The sequence below is a fragment of the Cervus canadensis genome, chromosome 17 (assembly GCF_019320065.1).
Source record: "Cervus canadensis isolate Bull #8, Minnesota chromosome 17, ASM1932006v1, whole genome shotgun sequence".
NCBI classification, from domain to species: Eukaryota; Metazoa; Chordata; class Mammalia; order Artiodactyla; family Cervidae; genus Cervus; species Cervus canadensis.
This window is the reverse complement of record NC_057402.1, coordinates 42,805,677-42,821,234: the sequence shown is the minus strand read 5'-3', so window position 1 is coordinate 42,821,234 and position 15,558 is coordinate 42,805,677. Positions and strand designations below refer to the sequence as shown.

The 15,558-nt window shown below is 52.4% G+C and overlaps 1 protein-coding gene across 3 annotated transcripts in view; it reads right to left on the bottom strand.

Annotated features, from left to right (window-relative positions):
• The window catches only part of RASGRF1 (Ras protein specific guanine nucleotide releasing factor 1), a 102,541-nt gene extending 93,211 nt beyond the window's left edge, over positions 1-9,330 (bottom strand). For 2 of the 3 annotated variants that reach the window (XM_043434494.1, XM_043434495.1), the window contains exon 1: positions 8,636-9,330. In XM_043434494.1, coding sequence (XP_043290429.1) covers positions 8,636-8,911 — 276 coding nt within the window. In that variant the 5' untranslated portion in view covers positions 8,912-9,330. Of the gene's footprint in view, positions 1-6,909; positions 6,939-8,635 lie in introns of those variants that run through there. The other variant, XM_043434496.1, reaches the window with a different exon arrangement.
• Positions 9,331-15,558: the final 6,228 nt, after the last annotated feature.

Sequence of the window (15,558 nt, the reverse complement as noted above, 5' to 3'; positions counted from 1 at the left end):
CGAGCCCAGGAGGTAGGAAGATCCAGAGGTTGTGCAGTCCAGGGCATGTGGGAGCCAGGGATGGTTTCAGGGACACAGTGCAGGGTGACGCATAATAGAGAGGGTGGAATCTTCAGTGCTCTCACACTCCCCAAATTCAGGCCTTTGTGATGGCTCCGTTCGACAGCCTTCTCCGACCTGACCTCCTGCCTCCCGATGGGTTTTCCTCCTCTCTCTCCTCCCCCTTTCTCGATCTCTCCAGCCTGGAGCTGACAGCAGTCCGTTCTAACATCCAGACCTGTGCCAGCTCCTCACTGTGCTCTGTAACCTGCACATGGGCTTTAGGGGCCAGCTCTGCCTTCCCTGCAAGCCTCATTCACCGTCCTACTTGCCCCTTTCTGGGTGGAGTCTCTCTGATGCCCCCAGGCTGGGAAGAGATGCCCTGTAGGTGTGAGCACACATTGCTGGGCACAATCTCTGCTTCCTGTCATTACACCCATCACGACGGCGCTTCTGCTTTTCTCTCAGCTACTCGTGTGTGTGTGTGTGTGTGTGTGTGTGTGTGTGTGTGTGTGTGTGTGTGTGTGTGATGACTAGATCTGCGTTTTGGAAAGTGCTCTGGCGGCAAAGAGGCACATACGTGGCAGGATGCGGTGAATGTATGGAGATGGTTCTCCCAATACCTCTAGAGCCCGGCTTTCATGGTAGGTCTGCATGTCCCTACCACCTCTGAACTGAAGCCACGTGACCTGCCTTGTCACCCTGAACTGTGGCCAGAGTGGTCCACTTCTGGGTGTGGGGGGAAGCTTTAAGAACCAGGGAGAGATTGGCCACATATCTGCCCTTGGTGGAGGTGACTGTGGAGGCAGGCGTCAGGATGAATCTATGTCAGGCTGTGTCCCTGAGCAGTCACAGTGAGCAGTGCCATCCTGCCAACCATATGGGACCTAAAGCCCGAGCAGGAAATAAGCCTCTGTCGTGTTCCTGGAGATTGGGGGCTTGCTTGTTATTGCAGCATGACATCACCCATGCTGACTAGTACACTCGTTAGGAGGCCTGCACCTAAGTCCAGACGGGATGACGGTGGCCTGGACTGGAGCACTGGAGGAAGAGAGGGACCAGAGAGGATGGTCTGGGAGAGATTTAGGAGGTGAAATCCACAGGGCTGGGTGATGGTGTGGATGAAGGAAGCTCCTACAGCCACTTTCCCTCTTTCAGGGGCATGATCACTCATACCTTCTCAGAAACCCATAGGTTCTTTGAGTTAAGATTTCCCATCCTATCTTTATATCCAGGGTAATGGGCCTGTGTTGGCTCACTTCAAACCTTCCAGAGACACAGGGAATCTGGGTCTTTGCTTTGTGGAGGAAGAGCCTTGTCATAACGATGAAAGGTGAAGCCACAATGAAAGCAAAAGGGTTAGTTGCTCAGTCGTGACTGACTCTCTGTGACCCCATGGACTGTAGCCTGCCAGGCTCCTCTGTCCATGGGATTCTCCAGGCAGGAATACTGGAGTGGGTTGCCATTTCCTTCTGCAAGGCAATCTTCCCAACCCAGGGATCAAACCTGGGTCTCCTGTGTTGCAGGCGGATTCTTTACAGTCTGAGCCACCAGGGAAGCCACAATAGTTATAATGTATTGATTGGACCTACTGTGCTATGGGGGGGCTTCTCGGTGACTCAGTGGTAAGGAATCCATCTGCAACGCAGGAGACCTGGGTTCAATCCCTGGATAAGGAAGATCGCCTGCAGAAGGAAATGGCAACCCACTCCAGCATCCTTGTCTGAAAAATCCCACAGACAGAGGAGCCTGGTGGGCTACAGTCCATGGGGCCACAAAGAGTCAGACATGACTGAACAACTAAACAACAGCAACTATACTAAGCAAGGGCTTTACAAACAGCACCCAGTAGGACACTCAGAACAAGTGGAGGGGCAGGCCGAGTTACAGACTCCATCTCACAGATGGGGATGCTGAGGCTCAGAGAGCTTGCAGACCTTCCCAAGCTGGGAGCTGGCAGAGCCAGAATCCAAAGTCAGTCCATGTGGCTTTTACCCAATTCCACGTCACTGCTGGGGGTGGACAAACCCCTCAGTGAATGAGCCGGGAGTTGAAGCCATGTGCTTGGGGGCTGCGCCTTCCTCTCCGACCTGGGGAGGGGATGGGCAGCGGGGGTGTCCGAGGCTCACAGCTGCTCCCAGCACGACAGGGGCCCTCCCGGAGGCGTCTAGGCGTTGGCAGTGTTCTGGGCCCCCCTTAAGTGCACGCGTCACCGACTCTCCTGCATAAACACCAGGGGGCTGAGTCCTGTTCTTGGCTCTGTGCATGCAGGCACTGGCTCCAGGCTCCCACAGATGCCAGACAGCCCATGGGGTATGGATGCCTGCCTTGGGGGGCTTATCCCCAACTCCAGGGACTCAGGCTGCAAGTCTCCCACCCAAGCAGAAACAAAAGCTGCTTCCCAGGTGTCACCAGAGAGACAGCACCATCCTTTTGCTTGCTGTTAATTCTCTCTCTCTCTCTCTCTTCATTTCTCTTGGCAGAGGATGCTAAACTCAATCAGTCCCTCAGCCCGTCTCTATGCTATGCTTGTGGTTGGAAAGCGCAGGTTTTAGAGTCACATGGACCTGCGTTCGGGCTTCCCCGGTGGCTCAGCTGTAAAGAATCCACCTGCAATGCAGGAGACTTGGGTTCAATTCCTGATCAGCAAGATCCCCTGGAGGAGGGCATGGCAACCCACTACAGTAATTCTTGCCTGAGAAATCCAATGGACAGAGGAGCCTGGCAGGCTACAGTGCATGGGGTCACAAAGAGTTGGACATAACTGCACACATGCACGGACTTGGGTTCACAGGCTAGCTTTGCCAAGTATGTGCTCTGTAATCTTGGACAAGTTACTGACCGTCTCTGAGCCTCAGTTTTGTCACCTCAAAAATGGTTATCAGGGATAACCTCATGGGGCTGTCAAGACAATGAGGGGAAGGGACTGGATGTAAGACGTGCCCTCCAGCCTTTACATTCTATAGGGAGAAGGAAGACCCTTCACAAACCACCAGCTAAATACATCAAATAAGCCTAGCCTGATAAGCCATGTGGATTAAGGAGAGAGGGCTGTGCAAGCCTGCGATGGGGGATCTGGGGCTCCTCTAGCTCCCACAGGGTGGTGGTGGGGGGGCTCAGGAGATGACTTTTAGGCTAAGACCTAAAAGGAGGTCTTTGAAGGAGGAGAAGTTGGTCACTAAACCTGGGGATGGGGGGATCATTCCAGGCATAGGGAGCGGCTTCTGCAGAGGCCTTGAGGTGGGGAAGAGGAGGCAGGGTCAGGTGGGGAAGAGGAGGCAGGGTCAGGTGAGGAAGGAGGGCTGGGGGGGGATGGGGCAGGGTTGGCAGGGCAGGCGGAAGCTGGAGCCTGCTGGGTGCTCTGGGTGATGCTGGAGAACCTGCATTTTTTCCCAAAGGCAATGGAAGACAGTGACATGCTCAGGGACCTAGAACATAGTCACGTTTGTCCTCTAGAAGCTCAGTCCCAAGGATTGCCATGTGGCCAGGGACTCATGTGGGGCAAGGAGGGACCATGTGAGCGAGTCCAACATATCAAGCCTGACATTGTGAGCTCCTGACCCAAGGCAGGGGTGGGAAGAGAGTCTGGACTCCTGAGTATGGAGAATTCTGGCACTTGGCATTTACGGTGTGCTTTACTCCATGGTGAGCTCTTTAAAGACAGGGAATCAATTTCATTTTTTTCTGTATCCACAGGACCATGTATCGGCCTGACACTGAGAGCCAAATTGTGTACTGCGCAAATAAACATCCCAACTAAGGTGTCACTAGCGCTTCCCCACTGGCTAAGCTGGTAGAGAACCCGCCTGCCAGTGCCGGAGGTACAGGAGACTCAGCTTCGATCCTGGGTCAGGAAGGTTCCCTGGAGGAGGAAATGGCAATCCACTCTAGACTCTTGCCTGGTAAATCTCATGGACAGAGAAGCCTGGTGGGCTGTAATCCATGGGGTCGCAGAGTTGGACACAACTGAATACGCGTGCGCACACACACACACACACACACACACACACAAGGTGTAATTATTGAGGCTCTTCAACCTCGTGTCAGTGCTAGAAATATCTGGGGGCTGGGATGGGGACATGAGTTCCCTCCACAGTGAACCCTGGGGTCCCACATCTCCTGGCCCGGCCCTGGTCTGAAACCGGAGAAGGGGACAGCCCTGCTGGTCCTTCCAGAGGTGCGAGTATGGCAGGCTGAGCTGCCAGCCCCACGTGTGTGTGTGTGTGTGTGTGTGTGTGTGTGTGTGTGTGTGTAACGTCCCTGTGTCTGAGGGGTGTTGCTTTTAGAGTAAGCTTATTTCCCTGCATCCAGGTTTGTGCTTTTCTGATCGGCCAAGAGGCAGGATGAGCTATAGCAATTGGAGGGCAGGCTTTGTGGTGAAGACAGTGCTGCTGCAGAGAAAGCCAGAGAGCATTTCGGCCACTACCTTGCTCGGTGGTGCGGATGAGATTGTTTCCTCATCTGCAAAGCGGGAATGCTCATAGACTTACGGCTGTCTTTAACATGGAGACACCAGGCCACCCAGAAAAAAGGACCAGGAGAGGGCCTTCATCTGGTCTCCAGGGAAAGGCACCCATGGGTGGACAACAGGTACTGTGGGCCCCCAGCTTCTGGACCCTCTGCCCATACCAGTGATGAGGTTCTGGATGAAGAGATCAGGAAGAGCCTGGGGTCTACATTTTGACCCTCCCTGGTGGGGTGATAAGAGAGTCCTGGGTTGGTTTGGTCAAGTCCACGCCTGAGAAGTTGGGGCTGGCAGCTCTGTTGAGAAGTTGGGGCTGGCAGCTCTGTTTCAGAGAGCTGGGAATGACAGTAGAAAAAGCCAGTGTGGGGTGCCTCCATGCCAAAGCAGAGCAACAACACCCACGGTTGGGACTTCCCTGGTGGTCCAGTGGTTAAGCCTTCACTTTCCAATGCAAAGAGTATGGATTCGATCCCTGGTTAGGGAACTAAGATTCCCACATGCCTTGTGGCCACAAGACCAAAACATAAAACAGAAGCGGTATTGGAACAAATTCAATGAAGACTTTAAAAATGGCCCACATAAAAAAAAATCTTAAAAAAAGAACATCCAGGGTCAATTTCTGAACCCAAATTTTCCTTTCAGAGCCCTCCTGGTCGTCAGTGTGTGGTCCATAGGATCAGAGGGGAGGGGGTCAGGACTGAACAAGCAGGGCTCAGGCCAGTGTGTAGGGAGTGCTCGCAACTGCCGGTTGGCAGGGGAGCATGGCTGAGCCCCTGTGACTTTATGAGGCTTTGGGATCCCAAGTCAGGGAAGACTTTAGGGCTGCACCAGAGGCAGTCAGACCAGCACAGAAGCAGCCAGAAGACAGTACATCATGTTAGGGTGGCCTGGGGGGTTGGGGACTATGACACCCAAGCTTCCTGGGCCTATGGCACAGCTCAGGGCCTGGACTGCTGTACAATCAGTATTGAGGACATGGAGTGTGGAATTAACAAGGACACACCAATAAGTTCAGCTTCATAAGTACCTCCTGAGCACCTACTGTGTGCTTCATTCCTCACGCATCCCTGTCACTGGGGTAGTTTCCAGCCAAGACTTGGTTTTTATTTCTAGAGAAACTAACCCTGATCCTCCCAGGTGGACATGCTGCCTGCTTGCTGCTGCCGCTGCTAAGTCGCATCAGTCGTGTCTGACTCCGTGTGACCCCATAGACAGCAGCCCACCAGGCTCCTCTGTCCCTGGGATTCTCCAGGCAAGAATACTGGAGTGGGTTGCCAATTCCTGCTCCAATGCATGAAAGTGAAACGTGAAAGTGAAGTCGCTCAGTCGTGTCCAACTCTTCGAGACTCCAGGGACTGTAGCCTATCAGGCCCCTCTGTCCATGGGATTTTCCAGGCAGGAGTACTGGAGTGGGTTGCCATGTCCTTCTCCACTGCCTGCTTAGACCTGGATAAAAATGACATTCTGCTAAAATCGAGTCTTCACTAGATACTGGCCAGTCCAGTCAAACTCATAGCCTTTTTGTGGCCCCTCACATGTGGGTTCTCTGCCACATGCCCAGCTGGTTTTGAATCAAGGTTTCCTGTGGTTTGCAAGGCAAATCTAGTCACAGAATGGCTTGGAGCTGGGCCTCTCATGCTGGTGCACCGTGGGTGCCACAGGGACTCCAGTTCAAGGAGAAACACTGATCTGCTGCTGGCACCATCAATTTTACTCAAAGATTTAGAAAACAAAAAGCTATAAATTTTTATAGACACATGCAGTGCAAAGGAGCAGCCATATTTGGCCTGGAGTCAAATGGACCATCTACAGAAGTGTATAAGACAAAGCACACGTCTTTAACAGAAATCTGCACCTGAGCTGGGCAGTACCAGATGGCCACCTACTATTCTCAACCCTCTTCTGTTCTCCTGTGCCAGGAAGGCTACTCTCATGACCATACTGGAGGATCTCTTGACCATTGCTCTTCTGGGAAAATGGCTTGGATCACGTGAGGACACCACCAATTGGCTTTGCACTCATCCCTCCCATAATCCACTGCTAGCATGATTCAACACCTGAGCCCAAAGGTGAATGATTTAGAATCTATGTAAGAGGGCATTTTTAGGAATTCTTAGACACTGGATGAATTCTAGGTCTTAATTCTGCCACTCAATCTGAATAAGGTAGATAATGCTCTTCCCAATCTGCTCTCCAGGGTTCCCTGTCTGTAAAATGGGAGGAGTGCGTCCCATGATCTCTCCGAGGTTCCTTTCAGCTTCAACATTTTATGTGAGGCCTCTACTCCCTGGCCAGGTGGGTATCATTCAGATTCAAACTAAAACATCAAACTAAAATGGACTGTGAGCATCCTTGCATACACATTATACGTGTTCTCAAAACCCCCAAAAGATAAATGTTATTACCTCCACTTTGTAGATTACAAAACAGAGGCTCAGAGAAGTTTAGTGCGTTAACCGAGGTCACACAGACAGGAAGTTGCAGAGCTGCGAATCATCTCAGGCCTGTCCCTGGTCCACGGGGCTGACAGCAGACACTGTGAGCCCAATAGCAGCTCAGTTTCCTCCAGCCCTTTCTCCCTGCCTGCCTGGGAGCTCAGCTCTGTGCTCTGGTATAAGAGGTTGAGGATGGGCGCCCCTGGGGCTCTAGGCCATGGGTGAACTTTGGCCGGCAAGTGTTGGTACTGTTCTGGAAGGCCAGCAAAGAGCAGGTTGTCAAGGGCTGTGAGAGCATCTCTGGCCCAGGCTGGGTGTGCCTCTCCCAGGGGAGTCTTCCAGGCCCCATTTTTGCCTTGAGCTTAAGGAGCTGCCCGTTCTTTGCATCACTTTGCCTTCTGAGGGCCCCTATCTGCCAGGCAGCACATCATTCTCAGAGATCCATCCTCAAATACTCCTGTCCACCTTTCCCAGCCTCCCAATTCATCTCCCAACACCTATGGGCTGTGGGCAGGGCAGGGAGAGACATGCTGCAGGGTCTGAGCTCAGAGCTCTGTCTTGGACCATCAGGAGGGCGACTTCAAGGATGCTTTTATTTAATTCAATTCAATCGCTGCCAGTCTGCCTGCAGTAATGGCTTTCGAGCCCTCAGTTCTCTTCTCAGAACCTTAAGGTGGCCTTAACTCCTGGGATGACACTGGGCAAGCAAATTTCTCTCTTTTGGCCTCTGGTCTTCATCCACGCAGTAACCAGCTGGTTAGGTCCCGTCGGATCGCAGGTCCCTCGCAGCGGTGACATTTTAGCATCAGCTATCTTTGACTTTACCTTCCCCGAGGCATCGGGATGGATGCCTTTGGAGACCGCAGCAAGCATAAAAATCGTTCTCCGGCTGTCTGCGGCTCTCACTCGGCGGCCGCAGGTCCTACTCCATCCCCCCACGGCAAAGGCTCACCTCCAAGGCACCCCGGTCCCCGGTCCATCCAGGCCTCGACTTTCAGCCTCGCAACTCCGGAAACCCCAGGGCAGCGCTAGAGGCGCGACTGCGGCGGCGGCGGCGGCGGCGCAGGGGGCGGGGGTGAGAGATGTGCCCACTTGTCCCGCGGCCTCCGCAGCGGCCCCGGCCCCAGACCCGGCCCCAGCGCGTCAGAAGGGTCCCCGGAACCCTTCGGTTTGTTGCTTGGTCTTGGAGACGGCTGGGAATTCACCACCGGTCGATGGTACCGAACCGACCCCTGCGCGCAGTCCCTAACTTGGCTCGTCTTCGCTCCCGCCGCGGTGAGGTAGGGGCCGCGGCGCTCGGACGTCTCGGTCTCACTCTTTCTGGGCCTAAGCGCGGGGAAATTCAGCTACCTTGTCCGGGGCTCTCCGGGGTGGGAGCACCATTTTTGGCTAGATGTGCTTCTACATTCATTGTTTCTGTCTGTCCCGAGAAACCCCAGCTCCCTCCAAACCGCGTCTCCCTCCGCACCTCCGCGTCTCGCCCGCTGTGTGCCCGCCTCCTGCCGAGCTCGCCGGGTGCAGGACAGCCGCAGCCCACACCCGCTCCCTGCCTGCAGTCCCGGCCCCCTCTGGCCACCGCGGGTTACAGCCCGCTTAGGCCAACCCTCCCATCTCTCCGAGGGCGCTGAAAGTAGAGGGAATAAAGTTCGGGCGCCTTCGGCCGGCAAAAGGCCCGGAACCCCGGGGCTGGCCTCACCTGTTTCTCCAGCGGCTCCTTGGCGGAGAGCGTAGGTTTGGGGGAGGGCGCGCGGTCGCAGACGCAGCCCTCCAGCAGGTACAGCCCTGAGGGCCGCGAGCTCGAGTCGCTCTCGAAGTAGAAGAGCAGGTTCTGCAGCAGCGCGAACCACTTGGTTTGCCATTTTGTGTTGTCCGAACTCCGCTTGCTCAGGTAGCCTTTGCGCGTTCCGTCCTTGCGCGCCAGCAGCCCCAGGGACGCGACGTGGCCATCGTTCAGCCGGATCCCCTTCTGCATGGTGCTCGGAGGCCAGCTCGACTCCACGCGCTTACATCTTCTCCGCGCGGAACCCGGCAGCCCCGGTCCGTGCGCGCTGCGCGCTCTCTCTCTGTCGCTCGCTCCTTCGCGCTCTCCCCTCCCCCCCCCCAAATCTCTACAGTCCGGGATCTGGCGCCGAGCCGCGGCTGCTGGAATCCAGATGTACCATTCCCCTCCAGAACCTCTTCTCAGCTCCGCAGAGCCCCCGGGCCCTGGAGATGCCTCCCGACCCTCCCCCGGCGCCGGGCAAACGGAGGGACTGGCGAGCTGCGCGCTGGAGAGGGGCAGGCGGAGTCATGTGACGCTGATCCCTCGAAGAGCCCGTTTCAGCAGCGCGGACAGGGACACACGCACGCAGCCCGCCGAGGCGCAGAGCCGCGCGCAGGCTGCACCTTGGCGCCTCCTCCTTCTCCCCGGACACACGCGCACACGCACAAACACAAATCCTGTCCTCCCTCCCCCGATCTCCTCTTCTCCTCTTTGGGTGTTAACAAACCAGATCAATTTTCGTTTAACCCAAGGAACAACAGAGGCTCGCCATCCTGGGAGCTGGCGTCTTTGCGCCCCGCCGCAGCGCACTGTAGACCTGGGGTTAAGTCCCATTTGTCATTTTCTCCTCCAGAGGCTTCCTCCTGGTACTTTTATTTTTCTTTTCCGAGGTGCATGGAGGAAGGTGGATGGCGAAATGGACCTGAAAGAGCTTTCAGTTCTAATATTTGCCTAACCGGCCAGGTCACATCATTTCAGCATCCAACCCTACTTCTCGTGGCTTCCCCAGCGACCTGAGGACAATACAGGCGGAGATATGGAGGGGGGAAGTGAGCATTTATTTTAATTTATTTTGAGTGTTGCCATAATTATGGGCGCCACCCCTGCGCCCCGAGGTCTGGCTAGCGAGCCGCTGCTGGCAGTTTTCTGCAAATACCCTCCAAAGCCTGAAGGCGGGCTTCAAACGCAGGCGCCAGGGACCATGGGAGCCTTCAAATAGCTGCGCTGGCGCAATGATACCTTAATGATAGATTTTCCGTTCTTATTTTTAGCTCGCATTCGCCTACACAGTTACACGGCATTTATCCGGGAACGTCACAGCGCCCGCCTGCTGCACCGGGAGGGCGCGCTGGCCGCCGGGCAACCGGGGCGCTGGAGCTGGAATCGCGCACCGTCGTCTGCCGCAGAGGGCGGCCCCGCTCAGGCCGGGAGCGGCGCCCCCCAGCCCGGCCTGGTCTGTTTGCAGCGGGGACAGGCGGGAGCGCAGCCTTCGGGAGGAAGGAAGGAAGGGCACCATTTTTCAGTACAGAATCTGCTGGCACCCCACCTCCCTCCCTCGCACGCGCAACACACAGACACATGCACATACCCCCCCCCCCACACTCCCACACTCCCACTCCACACCCACTCACCCTGGTCTGGAGCGAGGGAAGGGCCTGGGAATAAGCTCTGGGAAGGCCCCGGGAAATCCACGGAGAGACACCCGACCGTGCCTAAGTTGAAACAGCCCCGGTCCTGGGCACAATGGCGAAAGCCTGCCTTTTTAAGATGGGGACCATTCTGAGGGAGGAACTGACCGAGTTAGCCTTACTCTTGCCTCTCAGCTCCCACGCTTGGGCTTGGGAACTCTCTCTAAGGATTTTTCTTCACGAATAATGAAAGCAAAGAAGGGTGATGGCTAAAACTCTTCATTTAGTCTCGATTTTCCCAAGAGGGTCCCTGCACTTGTGACCACCTTTACTTCTCTTCTGCCCTCTTTGTGAAAGCAGAGTTTCCAGAAGTGAGTTTCTTAATCCAGTCTCTCTTCCTCTAAACTCTTCTCTTAGGAAGCCTGATGCAGAGGCCAAGGAAATTTCAGCCTCAGTTCTAAGTGCTTCAGATTGACTAAGCCATCTAATTGTCACACAGCTCTAGGAGTAGTGTCCATCCCCTCCCCTCTCCCCTCATCAGCTCCATGCTACAGAAGGGGGAAATGGAGGCCTGGGGTGGTTGAGTGACTTGTTCAGAGTCACTCAGCTAGAAAGTGGCAGGGGCAGGATTTGAACTTGGTGGTCTCTCCCCACTGGCTATGTAGAGTTGAATGACTGGTTGCTGTGTTGCAGAGGGTTTGGCCTTTATCCTAAAAGGGGGCCTCTCTCATGTGGGCCAGAGCCAAGAGTGGGTCTGCTTGACATGTGGAAACAGTGGGGGAAGGGGAGGGGGGATTAACTGGGAGATTGGAGTTGACATATATACACTACTGTGTGTAAAACAGATAGCTAGAGGGAAGCTGCTGCTTAGCACAGGGAGCTCAGCTCAGTGCTCTGTGATGGTCAAGAAGGGTGGGATGGGAAGGGGATAGAAAGAAGGTTCAGGGAGGAGGGGATATATGTATACGTATACCTATGACTGATTCACTTTGTGATACAGCCACAAAGTGAAACTAACGTTGAAACTTTGAACTAACACAACATTCAAAAGCAACTATACTCTGGTTAAAAAAAAAGAAAAGAAAAAGATCGGGTCTGCTTAGAGGCTGTTGTGGCCAGAGAGACTTATGGTACTGGAGTTCCAAACCTGGACAGCACACTGGAATCACTTGGGGACAGTTAGCCATCACCTGGGGACCCAAAAGGCCACAGGCAGGTAATATACTTTCACTGGTGATTTTAATGTGCAGCAAAGTGGGAGAACCACTAATAAATGGTAGAACCAGTAATATAGTTGTTGCCCATGAACCACCTGGGATTGGGCTGGGCCTTGGACTGAGAATCTGCATTTTTAACAAGCTCCCAGCTGATATGACGGTGCTGGTCTGCAGACCACACTTTCGAGAATTTCAGGTACCCAAAAGGTGAAAGGGATAGGATTTGTTCATCATTTCATTCATTCAGTCACATGCACCTCATCCCACCAGTGTTCACTGAGCCCCTAGTCTGTGTCAGGGCTGAGGCTGGGCCACTGGGGACATGGTGATAAACAAAACACAGTTCCTGCTTCCTGGAGCTTAGACCAGCCCAGGAGTTCCTTCTCTCTAGGAAGGCAGGAGGAAAACCATCTTATGGTTCTGGGGAAGAGGTGAAAATCAAGACAAGGGCTGAATGCACTGCAGTGGGCCTCAACTCTGGTGGGCTTAGAGCTTCCGGAGAGATTGTTTAAATCTCTGTGCTCAGGCTGCACCCCAGGCTGGTTAAATTGGAGCCTCTGAGTGTGGGACTTGGGCATCAGTACTTGGAAAGCTCCCCGGTTGATTCAGATGCATAGCCAAGGCTGAGAAGCATCAATCTAAAGCTTGGATGAAGAAAATCCCCTCTCAACCTCCTCGCTCTCCACAGCTGGCACTGGGGAGGCCACATGGCCCCCTCTGGCTGGTTTTGGAGTTCCTGCTGGGAACTGCAGGAATTCCTTGTGGGTCAGGCCACACTGAAAGGTTGGATGTGGCTCAAAGTATTCATGTGGGATAGAGGAAGTGACAGCAGCCCTAGGACTTTAATTATGTCCATCTGAGCGGCAAACACACTGCTTTCTCTCTAATCTCCATTGGCAGAAACCTGAGCAGAGCCTGTGAAGGGGCCCTCTGGTCATCCCCCTGGTCTCCAGCCAGAGTTCAGGACCACTGGAACGTACTCAGAGGAGTTGCTTAAGGAGACATCAGCTGCAGTTTGGGTTGGGGTGGGGGTGCCAGGGAGCAGGTAGGCATGTCCTGCCATAGCAGGCAGAGATGGGCATGTCTAGCTATGGCGTATGCTGTCTACCAGGCCAGAGACCAGCTCTTCTCCGAAGGTGGAAAAGATGCCCACCAGACCTCACAAGTGCATCTGGGCTTTGCCTTGTTTCATTCCATCCTCTCCATAAGGCTTTTGGACAATGGTTAATAACCCCATTTCACAGATGGAGAAACTGAGGCTGGAGAGTGGAAGCAACATTTGCAAAGAATCTTGTAGGGTGGCGCTGTGGTGGGGATCCTGACTGCTCAACTACAGCTCATCACAGAGGACTTGCTCTCTGGGTCTCCCAACTTCCAGCTCTCTGGGCTGAGGTCTCTGCAGATAAGGAAACAATAGGAGAATTAAGGAGTATTTTGGTGGGTTTGAGATCTGCATTTAGAAATGACTAGCTAGTGACATGGACATTGCTTAGTCCAAAATCCTAATAAGTCTTTATGGGGAGATTTCTGTGGGGCTTCAGAAGAGTGCTCAGCTTGGGCATTTGTTGACCTGGGAGTTGTGTGAGTCTGACCTGCCTTTAGGCCCTGGGAAGAGGGAGTCTTTGGGTGTGTGTGTGTGTGTGTGTGTGTGTGTGTGTGTGTGTGTGTGTGTAAGTGTGGTGTGATGTACACATGAGAGGTGCATGTGTGGTGTAGGTGTAACATTTAGAGAAACTTTGGTCTTTTGGCACCATACTCCAAAAGAAAAATGTACTTTTCACATCACCTAAAAAAGTGAAGAATTTAATATGTTGAGTCAGAGGAGTTTTGGAAACAGAGGCTTTGCCAATGGGGATTCATTCCTCCAACTTTGGGCTCGGTTGTTAGCTTTGCTCCAGGATCCATATGTAGATGTGAGGGGTTTATACTTTTGCTTTCTGACCAGTGAAAATAGCCTTATTATACTGTCGGACTGTAAATGTAATGCAGGCGTTTTGTAAAGTATTAAGGCAATGTAGAAAATAAAGAGATTACTCCTCCATTGATTTTCTTCTTTTCTATTTAATGTCCTTGACTTTCCTCGTTGCTAACATATTTACCAAAATGAGATTCTGAAACACATGCTGTTTTATCATCTCTCTTTACTTAACAGTATGTGAGGACATATTTTCATATCATTATGGACTAGGGTTCTTGGCCTTCTTAATCAATAGAAATTGATCAGAGGCCAGACAAGTGATTCAGGCGAGGCTTTATCGAGGTCCCTGCTGCAGTGGGAGAGAGCGGGGAGTGAGAACAAACAACAGGTTCCCTTGCTTGCTCCCTGGCATGGGTTGGGGGACAAGCTGGTTCCTTATATGGGGTGAGGGTAGGGCTGTGTCCAGGAGTTGGGCTGGAGGGGTGGCTTAGGTGGTCTGTCCACCCTTAGGTGGTGCTGTGTGCAGGGGGCATGTGCAGTATCCTGCTTTTGCTCCGGGCTCCTCAAACGTGGCAGTTGGGGGTTTTGGTCTCTTTTGGTCCAGAATTTGCCCCAACTACACCTGCATGCAGTTATTGTTAGTTCCATACAGTTTCTTTGTATTTTGTTGCTGGAGGAGAGGTGTGTCCAGGTGCAAGCACTGCAGCAAAGGGTTCCAGGTTTGTCTCAATATTACCGCAAATTTTAATCAACAGATTCTTTATGATTTGGCATTTGGGTTATCTTCAAGTCACAGCTTTTGGAATACTGTGCTGTGCTGTGCCGTGCCAAGTCACTTCATTCGTGTCTGACTCTTTTGTGACCCCATGGACTGTAACCCTCCAGGCTCCTCGGTCCATGGGATTCTCCAGGCAAGAATACTGGAGTGGACTGCCATGCCCTTCTCTAAGCTTTTGGAATAATGATGCAATTAGTATATTTGTATATACATTTCCCTCCCTTAAGCGAAAAACTGAAATTTCTAGGTTAATGAAACATCCATTTGAAACATTAATACCTATTAATAGATTTCCAAAGAGAGCTTTTATTCTTGACATGGCTGTCCACAGAGATGAGAGCATTCATTTCTCCATCTATTTGTCAGTCCTGGATATTGATACTAACCATCAGTTTTAATCTGTGTTGCAAATAATCTCCACAGTTTGTTGCCTATCTTTAATGCTATGTATCTATATATTGTAGGGATTTCCCCAGTAGCTCAGTGATAAGAATCTGCCTGCAATGCAGGAGATGTGGGTTTGATCCCTGGGTCTGGAAGATTCCCTGGAGGAGAGCATGGCAACACACTCCAGTATTCTTTCCTGGAGAATCCTATGGACAGAGGAGCCTGGGGGTTATAGTCCATGGGGTCACAAAGAGTCAGACACAACTGAGGTGACTGAGCATGCATTCACAACTATATATTTTATATGTCTTTATTTGGGTTGTAAGAAATTTTAAAATTTGGGTGCAGATAAATATATCTTTTTCGTTATGGTTTCTTATTTTAGATCTCCTGCCCTCTTGTGCCAGTTCTTTCAAGATTGAAACATATGTGCCCATATTTTCTCCTTCATTTTTTCAATTTTATTTTTTTCACTTATGCTTTTAGTTCATTAAGAGTGAGACTGGGGTCTTGCTTATTGTTAATTTTTCCCAAAGAGCTGGCAAGTTGTCCCAATACCCTTGATTGAATAACCCAAATTCTACCACTGATGAGGAGTAGCATCTTTATCAGCGATCAAATTCTTGTCAATATTTAGGACTATTTCAAGATGCTGCTTTTTGTCCTATTGTTCTGTCTGTCCTTATTTTTTTTTAATTGTGATATAGTTGCCTTACAATATAGTATTAGTTTCTGCTGTGCAGCAAAGTGAATCAGTTGTGTGTACGTATGCCCCCTCCTTGGACACCCTTTCCTGGCCTCCCATCCCACCCCCTAGGTCATCACAGAGCACAGAGCCGGGCTCCTTGTGCTGTCCTAACCATCTATCTACACAAGGGCAGTGTGTGTGCGTCACTGGTACTCAGTTAGTCCCACCCTCCCCGGTCTGT